The sequence below is a fragment of the Melospiza melodia genome, chromosome 4, assembly GCF_035770615.1.
Source record: "Melospiza melodia melodia isolate bMelMel2 chromosome 4, bMelMel2.pri, whole genome shotgun sequence".
NCBI classification, from domain to species: domain Eukaryota; kingdom Metazoa; phylum Chordata; class Aves; order Passeriformes; family Passerellidae; genus Melospiza; species Melospiza melodia.
In genome coordinates, this window is record NC_086197.1 from 12,316,564 (window position 1) to 12,333,964 (window position 17,401).

General features: G+C 46.4%; 1 protein-coding gene across 2 annotated transcripts; it reads right to left on the minus strand.

Annotated features, from left to right (window-relative positions):
- Window positions 1-32: 32 nt before the first annotated feature.
- DDX11 (DEAD/H-box helicase 11) lies at window positions 33-16,767 on the minus strand. 2 transcript variants are annotated; one of them, XM_063153918.1, is made up of 26 exons: window positions 16,607-16,767; window positions 16,318-16,533; window positions 15,742-15,828; window positions 14,130-14,287; window positions 12,957-13,005; window positions 12,347-12,454; window positions 11,653-11,740; window positions 10,569-10,771; window positions 9,851-10,003; window positions 9,696-9,742; window positions 8,851-8,930; window positions 8,022-8,066; window positions 7,830-7,897; window positions 7,411-7,449; window positions 6,825-6,948; window positions 6,169-6,303; window positions 5,587-5,699; window positions 5,193-5,265; window positions 4,724-4,827; window positions 4,030-4,179; window positions 2,080-2,148; window positions 1,809-1,909; window positions 1,316-1,400; window positions 666-741; window positions 374-528; window positions 33-264 (listed from the first exon to the last, which is right to left on the minus strand). In XM_063153918.1, exons 1-26 carry the CDS (start codon window positions 16,748-16,750, stop codon window positions 235-237), a joined length of 2,700 nt encoding a protein of 899 aa, XP_063009988.1. In that variant the 5' UTR covers window positions 16,751-16,767; the 3' UTR covers window positions 33-234. The 2 variants fall into 2 exon arrangements, with proteins under 2 accessions (XP_063009988.1, XP_063009987.1); XM_063153917.1 differs by having other exon boundaries at window positions 6,169-6,306.
- Between the last annotated feature and the right edge of the window lie 634 nt (window positions 16,768-17,401).

Consider the following 17,401-nt stretch of genomic DNA (forward strand, 5'->3'; position numbering starts at 1 on the left):
TGATACTCTCTTCACCTGCCTCAGACCTACAACCAGTTTCCCTCCTGCCTGTGGTGCTGAAGGCTCTCTCACCATCCCAGCACTCAGATACTGAACAGCAAATATCCACAAAGGATGCAGAAGGCAGAGATTTTATCAAGTCCATGGTACAGAAAAGCAGCAACTTGTGTTACTTTACCTAGTCTTCAGAGGTTTAAGTCATAATGATGAATACCATCTGTTCTCTGCTCCACATCACAGACCATCCAGCTTGCCTCGATGGAACTGGGAACACACAGAACCAGGCAGTTTGTCCTTGGCCTTAGGGAAAGCTCTAAAAAGGTCCAGATGAGGACAGTGGGGAACAGTGACACAAAATACAAGGAGTTCTGACCTTTCTTAACTCAGCAAACGCTGATCCAAAGGCAGGTTTCACCTGGGTCCTCTCCCTGATCCACTGGGGCAGTTTGTTGAAGATGGCAGGGCGTGCGTATCTGTGGTCCAGGAGCACGATGCTTGCAAAGTCCTTCTGGTGGCGAATGGCTCTGCCTGTCCACAGGATAAAAACAAAGAATGAATGGCCCACTCAATTGTTTGTTCCCATCATCTGTAATGCATCCTTTTTCCTACCCTCCTCCTCCAGTGTGTTTGGTATCCCCCAGCCTGTCCAAGGAAGGATGAATTACCTATTGACTGGTTTACTGCCTTCATGCACAGGTTTTCAATCAGCACTCTGCTCGGTGCCTGGCCACCAGCTCTGGGCTGGAAAGAAGAAATAGGCAAGTCTGAACACAAGGCAGATGTAAATCAAATTGAGAAGTTTTGCTGAGAAAGTGAGGTAAATGCTTTTACCCCTGCAGGGTGAGCGGGTAGCCAGGCAGACCCCAAGTGGAGAGTAAGGAGGAAGAGAAGAAAGGCTGCAGTCAGAAAACTCTGTTGAGCATTCACAAAGAGCCAACCCAAGGTCCCCTTGAAGGCAGAGATCTTGTCCCCAGGAACAGCACCTCCAGTGAGCAATGAGAAAGGACAAATGATCCTGCAAGCAGCTTCTAGCACCCTGCCACCCCCTGTGGGTTGAAGGGCCTTTGCTCCCCTTGGAGCTCAGAGCTGCCAGCAAGTCCTGGTGGCATTTCCCTCCACCAAACTTCCTCTGTGTTTAGGGCTACCTGTCCAGGAGCAGCCTGGAGAAGGCTGTGCTCTCAGTACCACACTGTCTGGGAAATGAGGGCAAGCTCAAAGAAAATAAAACCTCTGAAGGCAGCTCTGGGGCTCATGTGCTGGGACGTTAGTACTATAAAGCAGAATTGAAAGAGACAGAGGTGTAAGTGGCTCTTACCATTGTTTTATCAAGCCAGGTCATTTTTTCCTGGAGTTCTGGAGATTTAATGTTGGGGTAAGGCATTCCCACCATAATCACACACCTGCAAGGGAGGACTGCATTATTCTTAATGTCTCATCCTAGGGCACTATGCCAACAGACTGATAAATTAGAGGTCACTGCACCCCTGAAAGACAGCCAGCCCTGCAAACCAAAGGCAACAATAAAGCACAGCAGTCTGACAAGCATGTGCTGAACAGAGCTGCAGAGGGATTCAGGGTGCCAGAACAAGGGATTGTCCAGCACAGCAAGCCTAACTGCATTACTCACAGAAGAGTGGCCTGGACAGACAGGTTTTACACCACCCAGCAGCCCCTCCTGTTCCTTTAAGCATCAGCTCAGCCACACATTCCCCAGGATTTTGTATCCATGCAAGCACTGATGTGCCCATCATGCCTGGAGTCACTCCAGCACAAGCCAGAGGTGGCTTTCCAAGGAGCAGTCACCTTACCTTCCCAGGTCATCAGAGAAATTGATCCCTTCACTCATTTTGCCTCCAACTACAGAAAGCAGCAGGGCCCCTGTCATCTGTCCTCCTGTCTGGCTGCAGCGCTGCAGGAGAGGGACAGCAACTTAAACCAGAGCAGGGAACATTTCTGTGCTTCAGAAACACTCCCACACCTAGGCTGGAGCCCTTTTTCCTTGTTAAAATTGCCCTCCTTTGCAGCATTCCCATACCCACTGGGCTGCCACACTCCCACCAGCCTGCCTGCTCAGCTTACCTTTATGCATTTGGCATATTCCACCAGCACCTGCTCCACCTGGTTGGCTTTCTTAGGCTCTTGAAAGATCTGTCAGGCACAGTTCATCAGTTCAGCAACAGGAAACAAACAGTTTAAAGAAAGCAAATCATTTTACCCCCATGCCATTGAATAACATATGGAACTGAGGTCATGCAAGGGAAAATTGCATGAAAAACTAATTTAACCAGTACCTTTCCTCCACCCTGAAAATGCACTACAGCTCTTTTCAGCTGGGCTCTGAAGGGAGCAGCAGCTGCTCCTGCCCCTCCAGCATTCCCTTTCAGCTTTGGGAGACTTGTTCAATACTGAAAGAAGTTACAAGTCATCCTAGAGCTGAGAGGCAAAAAAAAACAATGAGCACCTCTTGCACCTATGAATCAAGACCCTCTGGGGTCAAGCTGCAAGATCTTGGAGGACAGGGACAGGACAAATCAATTTGAATCATCAATTAATTCCAAGCAGGGACTCCCCTTGCCCAGTGAATAAATTAGCTTTTCATGCAAAGCATAAATAAAGTAGTATATCTTTATGTTATTCTAGCACACCTAATTAGTTACTGAAAACCTCTGCAGTTAATTAAGCTGTATTTTATAGATGCTTGGCCTAAAACAAGTAGTTTTCCTAGTAAACAAGAGGTCCAACATCTGTCTTCTCTGTAACAGTAAAGAATCTACAGAATGTGTTTTCCTTTGGTTAGCAAGAAGTAATATAAAATGTTACCAGTCAAAATCAGTCTTTCAGTAGAAAAATAACTGGCAATTACAAATATAAGTCAAAACTAACTTATTGAAAGGTAGCTGTGTAAGCTTTTGATTTAAATTTACTTTCCCTATGTGATTTGTATATAATCTCAGTGTGATCTCACCACAGCAACTTCAGGAAAGCCTTGAACCTTCCCCTGCTAAGATTTGATCTTATGTGTGGGCAGTTGAAAGTCTCACTTGCTGCACTTAGACCCAATTGCCTTGCTAATGCATATCCAGTTTTCTGGAGACTGCAAAGCAAAACAAGAACAATTTGGAGTTGAAATTTGGAACAAACTGTGAGTGGCCCAAAGCCTTGGAGGAACCAGGCAGAGCATTGGGACCCTGACAGGACACAGCTGAAAGGCACTCAGAGTGGTAACTCTGCAAACACAGAGAAAATGAAGCACAATGATTCCACCCAAAAACCTACAGGCTGCCCCATGTGCCAGAATGCCAGAATCACCAAGGCTGTGAAATATGTGAGACTGTGGTAAGTTGTTTAGCTTTTGGTACACACAAGTCACAGCCAGGGTATATGTAATTTTTCCTTCCCCTGGCACATGATCCAAGATCCCTGCACCACAACCTGAACTGCCTGACTTTCAATACCCAGCTTTCAAACACCTGTGAGAGCCATTGGAAAGACTTCATATTTGCAGTGATCTCCCAATTTAATGTTTCTCCTTCAACAGGAGTCACCACTGCTAGTCTTCCAGTTCTCATCTCTACTTTTGGCAGACAGCAAAATGCCATTTGTCTTATGAACTGCACTGTTGTCTCACTCTGCCTAGCCCTTGGCTGTGTTGGTCTGTGCTCAAGGGACACACAGATGAGCCTGGGGAAAACAAATTCCCTGTAGGAGCTCAACCTGAACAGCCCCTCCCAGCCACAAGAGAACAAGCCTGCTGTGGGTAGCAAAGACTGTCTGCCCCCATGGCCACTGCACAGAGTGTGCACTTCAAGGATGTATAGCTGCAATCAATCTCATTTAGACTGCAGCTCAGTGCTCAGCCACCCAGGAAGTGTAATTTATTCGTTCCTGGAGGGATTAGCTGGATAAACATCCGTTCTGCTCTGTGCACAGACCATGGGAACAACTCAGAGAGAGGTCTATAATGCATATGGAATTATTTGGGTTTTGACACCTCCATGGAAAGTCCCAACTGCCCTGGCTGCACATCACCTTTTTCCTGGCTGCCAGGCGGGAGAGCAGCCCTGTCCTCTCCCAGTGTCCGTACACCTGCTTCTCGTACTCATAGGAGGGGAAGAAGCACACCACACCTCCTGGGATCACATTGCACAGGTTGCAAAGGATTCGACCTGTCTCATCCATCTGCAAGAAAGATCAGAGCATATTGCAGCTGACAGGAGTCCAGCTAATGCTGCTCCAATTCTCTGCTCAGGGATCATACCTTCCTTATGACCTGCCTTAGTGGAGGAAAACATGTGGGAAATAAGCCAGGTCTGTGACAACTCCATGGGGAGCTGGGCATCACTAAAAAGCTCTTCACTGCTTGGCCTTCTTCCCTAGCCCAGGGTTTCTGTTCTGGCTGTGGAGCCGTGGTCATTCAGGAAAGGAAGGTTTGCCTCAGTGCATGGAAGCTGTCCCATTAGAACAGACATTGAAAGCTGGTTAGCACATCTGCCTGAGATTGAGCAGAGGCAGAGCAGACCTAGTGTCCAGCCTTGGGTGCCCACTGGCCTGCCACAGGAAGAAGGAAGACATGCCTAAACACCTTCAGCTGCTTCTGCTTCTGTGGTTTGGGATTTCCTTTGCCACGGCTTTAGCTCTTAAACACAGTGTGTACCCTGCTCTGAAATACAAGCATGTGAAGCAAAAAAGAGATCCCAAGGAAGGGAACAAAGGACAAACTGACCATCTGAGGCAGGTCTCTGGTCTGGTAAGTGAACTCCAGCTGCTGGTTGGAAGGACCACTGCAGAGGATGATGGGTAAAATATTTTCTGGAGGAATCACGTGTCCTGGGGACAAAAACAAGTAGGGAGAGTCAACATCACTACTGCTGGCACAAACCCCACGAGCTGAAGAACTTGAATTGCATTCTAGTGACAGAGGCAAACATTTGCCTGGCTAAGCCAAAGTGCCTAAGTCACTCAGCTGCTCCAACTTCCATCCCCTCTGCCCCTGGGAGGAAAACATGGCACACTGCCTGCTAATACCAGTCAAGACCACAGGGGAAGCTCAGAGTGAAAGGGAACTCACACCCCTTTGCTGCCCTGGTTTTTAGGAAAGATGCCACATTGCTCTGAGTGCTGACAGAATAGTGCTGAAGGCAAACTGCAGCCCTGGCACTGCTGAGCCCTCCCTGCCAGCCCGGCACACTCACCACAGGAGAACTCCACGATCCGGGCAGGGTCCACGCCAGCACAGCACAGCAGCTGCTCTCGGAAATCAGCCACCTATGATGCATAAACAAAGACAAGTGAAGTACCAGTGTCCCAAAAACCTCTACAGCAGCAGCAGCAGCACTGCAGGTCAGGCCGAGGAGCGGCAGCGCCCTCTGCCCGCACACAGCGGCGCCGACTCTGCAAAGCTCCCGTGGCACGATCCCGGCGGGATCCCTGGCCCTGCAGAGCCTGGATGGATCACGAGCTCCTCCCACTGCTCCCCGTGCTAGCTCCAACCTACCACCAGCTCAGCCTGGCTGCTCTTTCCACCCCGGCTCGCAGACAGCACCCCCGACCTGCCGAGAGCCCAGCACAGCATCCCCATTCCCTCACCGGCTGCATGGTGCCCCCAGCAATGATGACAGCACGGCATTCTTCCACAACCTTGGCAAAGTGGACAGCTGGATTCAGCAAGAGGAATTTGAGGCTGCTCTGAGCAACTGTGCCTGGGAAAAGGAGAGAAGAGTGTGCAGGAGGGAGCTGTGACACATACTCAGGGATATGAGAGACTCTCCCTCCTGACCAGGCACTCTGGCAGGTACCCACCTCTCAAAGTAAAGATTTGCTGTTCAACACAGACAGAGGCAGCAGGAGGTAATGCCAGCCTGGAGGTTACCTTCTGCTTCCTAATCTCCCTGGAGCTGTACAACAGATGCAGTAAACTGCAGGACAAAACTTGACCTCCAAAGTGGGAGCAGACCTCTGCAAACCCTGGCCCCAATGCCCTTGGCTAAAAATTCCCTTGGGATCATAAGCATCCTCAGACAGACCAAGCCTGCCAGCCTGCATCACAGATGGCATAAATGCAGGTTCCAGGTACCCCAGAGACTCTTGTATCTCCTCCCTCAGTGCCAGTGAAGCACTCTGCTTGTGACTGACTCATGCCACCCCTCCCCAGCTCTCCCTTTCCAGTACCTTGCTTGTTGAGAATGACTCTGCCATCTTGGTTTGCATTTGTGAGGGCTGAGAGGAATCCTTCAATCTGCATCAGTGGAGAGGCAGCTCGGAGCTGCTCGTGCTCAGCCTCCATGGGAGGGCTCTGGGGGGTACCTGCTGGCCCAAAAAAGAAAGGAGAGGCAGGCAAGGCAACTTAGGCCACACTTGTAAAGACAAGGGTTAAGCACAAAATATGCTCTACAGGAACACAATACCTGGCCTATATATGCAGGCAGAGAATAAATACCCATTCAAGGGGAAAATCCAAATTCCATCTCATAGCTAAATTAAAAAAAAATAAAATAAAAACCTGATTTTTGTGGATGGCACCACTAAGCAAAGCTACTATACACAGTAGCTCAGGTCCCAGAGCCAGCAGGTCACAGAAGTGCAAAGCTCAAGTGCATGTCGTGTGAACATGGAATCACATCATGCAGCTTGAAAGGGACCTCACTAATCCAATGGACAGTTGTCTAGGTCAGCTAGTGAGACCTGTTAAAAAACACCCACGCAGGACACCTTCTTCAGGCCCTCATTCTGCACACCTGCCTCCTCCCTTTCCTCATGCAGAGAGATGCAGGTTCTACATCCTCACTCTGCCCACAGATGCACAAGGAGAGGATGCCTGAACTCACCCTCCTTATCAGATCCCTGCTGAAGTGTCAGAAGAAAGTCCTGCAAACCAGCCACCTTCTGGTTCTCCTTGTTGGTCTTCACAGCTGAGGCAGGGCCCCCATATCGCTCCACAAACCCAAAAAGCTGCCAAACAAAAGCCAGAAATACTAAGACTACCAACAGCAGGAATCAGAGAAGATAAAGGCAGGTTTGCTGGTCTGCCACAAATTAAATTCCTCAGTAGGTATTCACAAAACAGCCTAATCAGAATATATCAGCTCCCATTACCTTGCTACACCCACTGAAAAGAAAAACAAGTTTCTGATGCCTGTTCTTCTACTGCAATGCAGCCTGCCTGCCTGGCAAATCTGAGGCCAAGCAGCACAGAATTGGCACCCACTGGAATACTGTGGCAAACCACACTGTATTTTTCTTTTCTGGATAAGCAAGAGTTAACCTGCCCATACAGTATTTTTTAAAGGAACCAGTTTGTTTGCAGAACAGGATGGAGAAGACAAGCTCCCACCCAGCTGCTGCATCCATCTCAAAGTGCAGGTGTGAAGCAGCATTGGAGCACTGCTGCCCATGAAACCCCAGGGCCAGTACCTTCCTGCTGATGAGGCTCTTCTCACAGTAGCGCTGAACCTGTAGGAGGAGGACAGGAACATGAGCTGGCATTCAGAACCCCTTCTCCAGCCTGCTGCCCTTGACCCCTGCCCAGCAAGGCTGTCACTTGCTGTGCTTTTGGGGAGAGGGGCACAGCTCTTTGTGGGCACCACCAGCCAGAGAAGAGTTTATTACAATGGCATTCCAGAGCGAAAACACACACTGTTAAAAGTGCTGTGTTTGGAGGTTCAAGAGGGAAAGTTAGGTTACTGGAGTAGCAGAATTTCTGTATCCACAGCCCTTACAGTGTAGCTTTGCCTTACAGACAGTTAGAAAGCATGGGCTTTGGCTCTGCTTCCAGTTTTCACACAACAATCTCAAACAAGTCACCACCACCTGTGCCCCAACGTTTGCATTACCTTGAAGAGGTTGATGTTGTCAATCTGGCTCTGAAATAGAAAGTCATTGATGGATTTTAGTACTGTTCCTGAAAGAAAAGAGAGAGAAGGGGAAAATAAATTATTGGCTGCTGCTGGGCCTGCACCCCTTACTGCCCACGCCCATGTCCCTGACTGATAGCTGCAAACCCCAGGAGTTCACTCCAGTCTTACCTGTTTGGGAAACTGCCTGACATCCAGGATTCTGGTTCACATTACCTGTAAAGCATGAAACCAGTTCAAGGAAGGCTTGAATCTGTCTCAAAAGTAAGCAGGAAACTAAAGACTGAGCTTGATGGGTACAGTGCACAAAAACCCCAAGAAGTAACTACACATCTGCAAGATGTGTCTATGCAGACAAAACAGCAGCTCCCACTCAGTTTTAATTTGCCCTAGAGTAGCCCTACACTGTAGAACAAGTGTGCTGCTGCATCCTAAGGAACACCACCCACATTCCTAAGACCTAGGAAACAGATCATTGGAGAAAAGGAGCAAGCCCTGCAAATTCCTGTGGACCTAAAATCAAAGCAAAATATTTTCTCACAAAGGAAAGGCATCACTCAAGAAAGATTCATTCTGCAGATGCATGCTGACACACAGAGGCCTTGTTACCAGATGACCCAGAGATTTATTTCATGCAGTTCTTGTGTTACACTGTGATAAATCTGTTATATATAAATCTGCTGTATTCCTCACTTGGCATTTTACACCATCCTCACTTCAACTGGATCTCAAAACCACACAAAGGAAACTGCCTCTACCAACTCACAATGTTATCTGCTGCTCCTAAGCTAGTGAAACAAAGAGAAGAGTTCCAGCAGACATCAGTCAACTTCCCCATGTACAAACCAACCTGTGAAATAAAACTACTGGCATCTGAACCTATACATAAGCAACACTTCCCTGCAGTCTCTGCAGTGGAGGAAGGGGGACAGTGTCCTGAGGAAGTATTAACTAGCTCAGACTTTATCAGTATCCCTGGAGACACAAAAGGTTTGCTTACCTCCCAGCATAGCCACAAACTGCTCCAGTAAATACAAGATCTGCTTAATGTACATCAAGTTCTTTGCCTTCAAACGTTTTCTATGAAAAATGAGACATGTTTAGGCCCCAAAACCTCTTCAGGGACTAACCAAAGCAGATGAGCTGCAGAAACAAGTACATGAACTCTTCTTCATTTTGGAGAGTCAGGAACTAAGAGTTCTTCCAAGTTCACTCTCCCTGTTTGTGATAGGGCACAGTCATCTGGATATCCTGCCACGGTCATCCCAAAGCATTTATCCATGCTCCCCGCACTGTTCCTACCATTGCACTTCTTGCCTATTAATTATAGCTGGTTTATTACAATGGCACTGATGCCTCAAGACCCTGTTGCAATAATGCTCCAAACATTCAGAGTTATTATCATTGAACGCAACAATCAGCCACTGCAGGGATGGCAAGGTGCAGAGCCAAAACCCACACACAGCTTGCTCCTCCTCAGAGCTTCCTGCTCCTACCATAATGCACAATGGAAGACTAAGGGAGAGGCATGAAAGACTGAATCTTTTGAAACTCTGCATCACAAAGTAGAAGTGATTGGAGGGAGTTATCGGGAAAGGAACTGAGTGTATAAGGGGAAAACAGAATCCTCAGGATATCCCCTTCTCACTGCTTTATCCCAGCCCCGGGAGTCTGACTTAGATGGATTCTAGACAGAGATAATGAAGCAAGCGTCTTTTCATCTGCAGAACTCTTAATGCAGTAACTTTCCACTGGGGAAAAGCAAGCAAGACCCTGCAGCCATGGGGCAATCCAAGGCATCCCCAGCCCTTGCTGTGCTGAGCTGTTTTCCCCCAAGATCCTCACCTGTATCGCTCCATGTACTGCGACAGCTGGGAGTGGGCACAGCACAGCTGCACAAACAGAAAGCAGAAGCTGCTGTTATAAAGGAGAGAAGAAAGAGCACTCTGGAATTGTGCTCTTTAGCACAATTAGCATGAGCAGGCCAGGCTGTGACTCACCTGAGAGCCGCTGACCTCGGCACTGTGGATGCAGGTGATGGTGTCTATGAGGTTGTGAGCCTCGTCAATGATCACAACCTGGTCCTTCAGCTTGATGCCAGCAGCGTTCCTGGTAGGCTCATGCAAAAGCATCTGATAGGGCAGCACCACCAGCTACAGGAGAGGCACACACTGCCCTGATTCCAGCTCTCATCCTTACAAACTTGAGGCATTCTACAACCACTCATTAACAGCCCTTATCAGAGGGCCATGCAGAATTCAGCCAAGTGACTTCTCTTGTTATGGGAAAAGTAAGAACAAAACCAGGAGCACATGCTTGAGAGGGGCACTGGGATCTGAGCTGAAGAGAAATGATTATGCTGCAATTGCATACGGGCTCAGGTTACCTTTTAAATCTCCTTTGGAGCACTGAAACTCTTCAGAGAGAACCCAGCAAGGAAGAAGAGTGGTGTAAGAGCTAAGAGCACACCTGTATGTTAGTATTGCCTCACACTTGCTGAACTGCTCAAGTATTTCAAAATGCTGAGATATTACAGCATCCTTATGAACTTCTGATGGGAATTCACATTTTCCTTTGCTTTCTGAGAAAACTAGAGCTGACAGAAACACAGCCTGTTTACAGACTCCCCCAATCTAAGAAACAGTACTAGAGGGAGCAGCCCACCAGTTCATTCATAGAGTGCCTGGCATTAATGCCACTAAGCCTGTAATGCCTTACCTGAGCAGCAGGGATAGCAAATCGACTCCCATAATATGGGCAGGCTTTGGCCTCCCTTCCCAAGGACACCAACTGCTCAATATCCTTCACTTCCACCAGAACTTCATCACGGAGAAACTGCATTTGCTCAAAGGAATAAAACGGGCACACGGTGTGACTCACACGTCTCTTCTTCCCCCCATTCTCCTCACTGCTCTTCTTTTCTAACAGCAGAAATCAAAAGAAAGCTATGAGCAACACACACAACAGCCTAAAATAATCATTTTGCAGAACCTCATGGATTTCAAAGCAAGCTCTCTCCTGTGTATTCCTGACCTATCACTTATTTTTAAATTATTCAGCAGTAACTTTTCCATCTCCATAGTGGACACTACTCTTGCCAGTTACATTTAGCATGTGACATCTTCCAACATTTCTAGCATTGAGTTAACAAACACAAGTATCTTTCTGTGCAGAAGTCCTGACCAGCTTAAGACATTCAGAAAATTTATTCTGATCTCAGCATAGCCTGGAGATCAAGAAAAGCACCAAGGATTCCTGTTCCTCCAACCTGTCACTTTCAAGCTTCTAGCACTCTTGCTAGAACTGACTGGCAGTGCCCACTTTCTCCACACTCTCATGACACTTATTAGGAATTGCTTCCCCAGGCTGGGAGCATGTGGTATTTTCAGGGTCCTCTGTTGTGGGGAGGAAAGATGAATCTGACTCCATATTCTTAGAAGGCTAATTTATTATTTTATGTTACTATATTATATTAAAGAATGCTATACTAAACTATACTAAAGAATAGAGAATGGATACTTAGAAAAGGCTTAACAAGATACTACTGAAGAACTTGTGACTCTCTCCAGAGCCTCAACACAGCTGGCTGTGTCATTAAGTTAAAAGAATTCACATGAAACTAATCAAAGAATGACCAGGTGGTAAACAATCTCCAAACACATTCCAAAGCAGCAAAAAACAGGAGAAGCGAATCAGATAATTATTATTTTCCTTTTTCTCTGAGGCTTCTCAGCTTCCCAGGAGAAAAAATCCTGGAGAAGGAATTTTTCAGAAAATATGACAGTGACAGGAGCATCCTCACCATGTTTGTTCTTCTGCATCTCCATGCAGCGGTCATTGATGAGCTGGAGTGTGCGCAGGCGTCGCACCTCCTCATTCACACACAGATTCTAGCATGTGCAAACAGAGGAAAAGGAAGGGAGTCAATTAACAGCTGAGTGTCCCCGTGTGCACCCCCGGCTGTAAAACAAATTATTTTCCTTAAAGCCATCTCAGGCCAGACTCCAAAAATGAAAAGTTTACCAGTTAGACATTGTATATACTATTTTCCTTAAAGCCATCTCAGGCCAGACTCCAAAAATGAAAAGTTTACCAGTTAGACATTGTATATACTAACTGTACAAATATGCATAAAACTCACAGAAACTTAGGAGGAAAAAATGAGACAAAGAGGGCTCACTGCTACACAACAGCTTCTGAAAAATGCTGCCAGAAGTACTAGTTTACTAAGAGGAGCACCTTCTCAGTGACTCAGACATCTGTAACACTCCATATTGGAAAAGTTAAAACATATTCTTGTATTTACATCAAAGGGTAAATGACCAAAACAGAGTTCACAGAAAAATGCACATCACACAGATCTGTGTTGTGACCCATGACTGCCTTAGTTTTTCAACAAGAAACTTAGCCAGACCCCAAGGTGACTTCTGTGGCAGCAGATCCCCACAGCTCCTGGCAGTGTGCTCTGGGTCCCTGGGAACAGCAGCAGCACGTACCTGCCTGGATCCCAAGGAGACCAGACGCGTGTCTTTGCCAAAAGGACTTTTCTGCACCTCCCGCACGAACTGGGACAGCTGGGAGTGGGTGCGGCTGCAGTAGTAGATCTGCAGTGAGCAACAACAAAGGGAAGACAAGAACAATGTGAAAGCCAATCCCTACCTATGACCAATCTTATGAGGAAGCAGCCAAGCACTTCAGCAAGGTTCACCTTGTTCAAGCCTTCAAAAGCACAAGGCACGTGCTTAAAACTGCTGAGGCCAAAAGCCCCATCTTTGTTTTCTCCTCTGCATTTGCTTTTGTTGCCATTTAATTTTCCAAGGTCTCTATAAAACAAGGACTCACCATGGGAGAGTAATAAAAAACTATTTATTGCAGCAAAAAATGAAGCAGTGCTAGCACAGCAAGCTGCTTAGGCAGGCAGTGTAGTCCAGAAGGAGATGAGCACAGCAGAACTAGCTGTCTCTATCAACAGACCTGGCAGGTCTTGGAAGCTAGCTCCTAAATCCTTCTGTACTGCCTGACTGTTGGAAAGGTGCAAGGAAGCCATAATTCTGCTCACTCCTACAGTATTCTATGAAGTGGCACTATTTAATTTCCTCCTCTCACCTTAGTCACATGCTCCTCTTCCAAATCATCATCATCATCTTCTTCCAGCCTAAGAAAAGAGAAAGTTCAGTTTCCTTTCAGCAGACCTCTGACAGTAAGAATCTAATGATGCTCCACCACAGGAGTGAGGTCTCACGAGAGATGATTAAGTCATCTCAAAAAGAGCCTCAGAACTCATCTCAGCTGGTAAAAGAAAATTTAACTTTTTAAGAACAGTGTAAGTGCGCATAGTCAAGTCAAGCCTTTCTCTTTAAAGGAAAAATCTCTCCTGGGCTGTGCCTTTTTTCCAAGTCCAAGAATTTCTTTTTCTTTTGATTTAGGGGCTCTAAGCCTCAGGCATAAGCTAATCAGTGCTATACTATTCTTTGGTGACGTTATTTATTTATTTTTGTAAAGCTTTCCCATTAGAAGCAATTTACCACCCTCCAGATATTGCATAAAGAAGGGCTTCAGGAAAGCACTCAGCTAGCTGCCATTGAGCTCCTCAAAGATAACAGCAGTTCAATGTTTGATAAACTATTTACATATAAAAAAAGTAGTTAAGTGTTCTTCAATTTTTAAGGCAGAAGGATATGTCTAGACACGAATTAGTAAATTTGTAATTTAAATGTGTTTGAGTTTTTGTGCTGAAGTATGGCTTCTGGCTTTCTGCATAAAGCAAATGCATGAGAGAGAAAAGTGTGCATGGGATTTTTCATGCCAAAGCTCTGTCTTCAGAAATGTGAATATCTCTGCCTTTAGAGTATCAAAAAATGCCAGTGCTAATCTGCAGAACTGACAGCTTCCTCTGGTGTCCTGAGTTCCACTCTGCTTTTCTAATGCAAGGAACTCAATCTTGAATCATTCACTCAGCATCCAGAGGCACTCTTTGGGAAGCTGGGCATGGATAAAGGCAGGGCACTGCTACACATTTTAAGATGCACTTTCTCAGAAAGCATTTCAAGTCACTCAGATCGGTCTAACAAAAGTTAAAAAAAACCAAAACAAACCAAACTAAAATCCCCCCCAAACAACCAATTAAATAAAACCCCAGAACAACCACCATCTTACACTGTTTGAAAAGGTGAGAAACACTTTTTAATAAAATCTGCACAACTTCTTTAATCAGGGCAAGACAAAAATTAGATAGAAAATGTGTCCTTAGCATGGAACCCCCTCATTCCCTGTCCTTACCCAGATACCACTTTCTTTTCATCATCACTCTCATATTCAGCAAGAATCAGCTCCTCCTCGTTGTGATCCAGCTGGTCTAGAGCATCCTCTCCAGCTCCCTGTGAAAGAGCCTCCTTGCTGAGCTGAAGAAGGCGCTTTGCCTCATCCTCCTCACATCTCTGGAAGAACACAAAGACACAGCATTTCTCATATAAAAAGAGAGTGGCACAGGGGCTGCTTTATGGCATGAACAGGGCAGAAGACAGCACAGTGTCTCACAGAAGGCTGAAGCTGTTCAGCCCTGCAGAAGGCAGCTGTTACCAAAACCAAAGACCTGCCCACACAGGTGGTTATGAAGGGGAAACATGAAGGACCTTCTCTGCAAAAGGCCTGCTGAACTAACAGATCCTCAATGGAATGTTCATGTAATCCAGTGTTAGTTGCTTAAAGTGCCCCATAAAAGATGTCTGCCTGAGAGAAAATAGTGTGCAAATAAACCTGAACAAACAAACATGTAAGGACATAATCAAACACTATGCACATTTAACTCATGGCTAGAATCAGCCACGCATCTGGCTTAGAACAAGATTTGTCTTCCAGATTTTTCTCCAGTTGTATGACTGTTGCTCTAACACAAGTCTACCTCTCTACAAAAATTCAGTTGAACTGTTGACGAACAATTTTCTGATTAACTTCTGTGTCACAACAAAGAAAAGTTCATTTTTTTCCATCTCCAAACAGTATCTTCCAATGTCAGTGAGCATTTTATTACCATGGAATTATACAGAAAATGCAGTTAGTAAGCACTACAGAAAAGATGAATCAGTCACTTTTCTAAATCTCCATAATATTTCTCTCAGTTGCTTTCTTGCTTTTCATCATGCTTCTCATTTCACATGCTCTTCAGTCTCTTTTAAGAAACAAGTTTTTTGTTCCATTTGTTTTTTATTTGCTATTCTTTACTATTTCTGTCATTTCCTTTTGACAGGAGTTGACCAAAACATGACAAAGTATTTGAGACAGAGCACACTAGAAATTAATAGCCTGGCAGCCTAATAAATCTATTTGGGGACCTGAACTGAGTATTTCTGGGAAGTATAATTCATATAATCAAAAACCATCAAGAGCACTGAGGCCACTTCATGCACCTAAATGAGAGGAAATATGTGAAATATGTATCTGTGAACTTTAACATCATTTTTATTCCAGAGGTACTGTTCACACATGTTCATAAAACAGAGATCTTTCCAAAAAAAGCCTCTCGGTATTAAAGCTTTTAAAAGAAAAGCAGAAAGCCAGAAGGCAATCAGAACACACATAGTTTCTGCCCACACACAAAAACTGCCACAGGAAATTATTGATGAACAAATTGTTTTTCACATCTGTCTTTTAAAAGAAAATTTAACAAGTAATTTTGAATGACCAATTTCAGAAACCTCATACAAAGAGCTCCTCAAACAGGTGGGTTGGAAAAGTCAGCGTGAAGTCACACATAAGCAAATATGAACAACACTGAAGATAACCAAAACAGACAGTTTTAATCTCTGTGGAGCAACTCACCTCCCTCTTTGCTGCATAAACAACACTAAAGGTAACCAAAACAGAAAGTTTTCATCTCTGTGGAGTAACTCACCTTCCTCTTTGCTGCATATTTTAACTGCACATTTTGTCGAATTTTCTCAAGGCGCTCTTCTCGCTTTTTCCTTCTGATCTGCTCTTCCTACAAAAATGGGAGAGTGTAGGCAGAATGAAGTGGATTTAGTCCTCAAGCCTTGGCATCACTACTTATGCTCTGGGCATAGAAAAAAGACTAAGGAAAATAAAATTTCCAGGACAGGGCCAGGACAGGGTTCCCTTCTCTCGGCGGGCTCACCTACAGAGTGTTACTCTGCTCAAAGCAATACAAACCAATAGTTTCCTGTCTTGGGCAACCTGCAGGCAAAGACACACCACCACCAAATTTGCTTCACGTGTTCTCCACTCACCATCCAGGTTGCAGGAACAGTTTGCCTGGAGAGCTGCTGGAGTTCCCTTCCCGGGAGATGCTAGAAAGCTGCCTGGACACTGGGTACCGCGCTCCAGGGACTCGAGCACAGAGGATGTTCTAGGCGACCCTTCCAGCCCCAGCCATGCTGTGACTATGTGATATGAGCCCTCCCGATCCTTTCCTCGTTATTCCACCCGTCCTCTACACAGAGCGCCTCCCCACCTTCAGCCTGTCCACCTTGTCCCGCTCCTCCTTCCTCTGCACGAAGGCCGTGACCCAGTCCGGCTGCCCGGCCGTGTCCGCGCTGCCCGGCCGCGCCTGCTGCGGGCTCGGCGCGTCCTGCCCGAGCGCCAGCAGCTGCTCCTCCTCCTGCCGCCGCTTCTCCTCCCAGTCCCGGAGCCAGGCCAGGGCCCCGCAGATGAGGCTCAGCGATTTTCCCTGCCACGGAGAGCCGGCGAGGTGAGCAGCGCTGCCGCCACCGCCGCGGTCCCGCCCGGCCCCGCCGCCTCACCGTGCCCGTGGGGCTCTCGAAGATGCCGACCCGGCCGGCCTCCAGCGCGGCGTACAGCGCCTCCATGAACTGCTCCTGGATGCGGTACGGAGTGTAGGGGAACGGGAACCGGCCTGGCCCGGGATCCGCCGCCCCGCTCTCCATCCCGCCCGCTTCGAACCGGGCGGCGCGGCCGCGGCCGCCCCTTCCCGTGACGCGGCGGAAGGGCCGCCCTGCGCTGCCTCTGTGCGCGGAGCTCCGTTCCCCAGCTGTCATCCCCTTCCCCATCCCCTCCCCTCGCACACGGACACAAAATTACACTTCAGAGGGAAAAAAAAAAAAAAAGTTTTATTTAGGATGTGTGAAAAATGCGTATTTTCTGATTGGCTTTTCACAAATATTAAAATTAATATTATAATATAAAATGAATATTATGTTAGAAAGTTATGCTGCAGTAATTTTCTTGAGTAGTGCGTTAAATATAGTTTTGAGTTATAACAATGTTAAAATAGAAACTATGCTATGTAAGATACTTTTTTTAAGGAAAGGACTTGCACAGAGGTAGCAGCCACAGGACACCTAAATCTGTCAGAGAAAAATAATTTATTGCCCTCTTATCAGAAGAAACGAACTTCTTCCCACCTCGCTCAGCCTTTAAGACGCCATTAGGATTAAGAGGAAGAAGCTGACGCTGACCAGACAGAATCCTGTGTTTGAATGGAATTTATGCATCATGTATGAGGTGTATGAATATGCAACAGGCTATTGTTTTTAAGGGTTAATCCTCTATTAATGTGTGTGCTTTTTTGGGCTTAT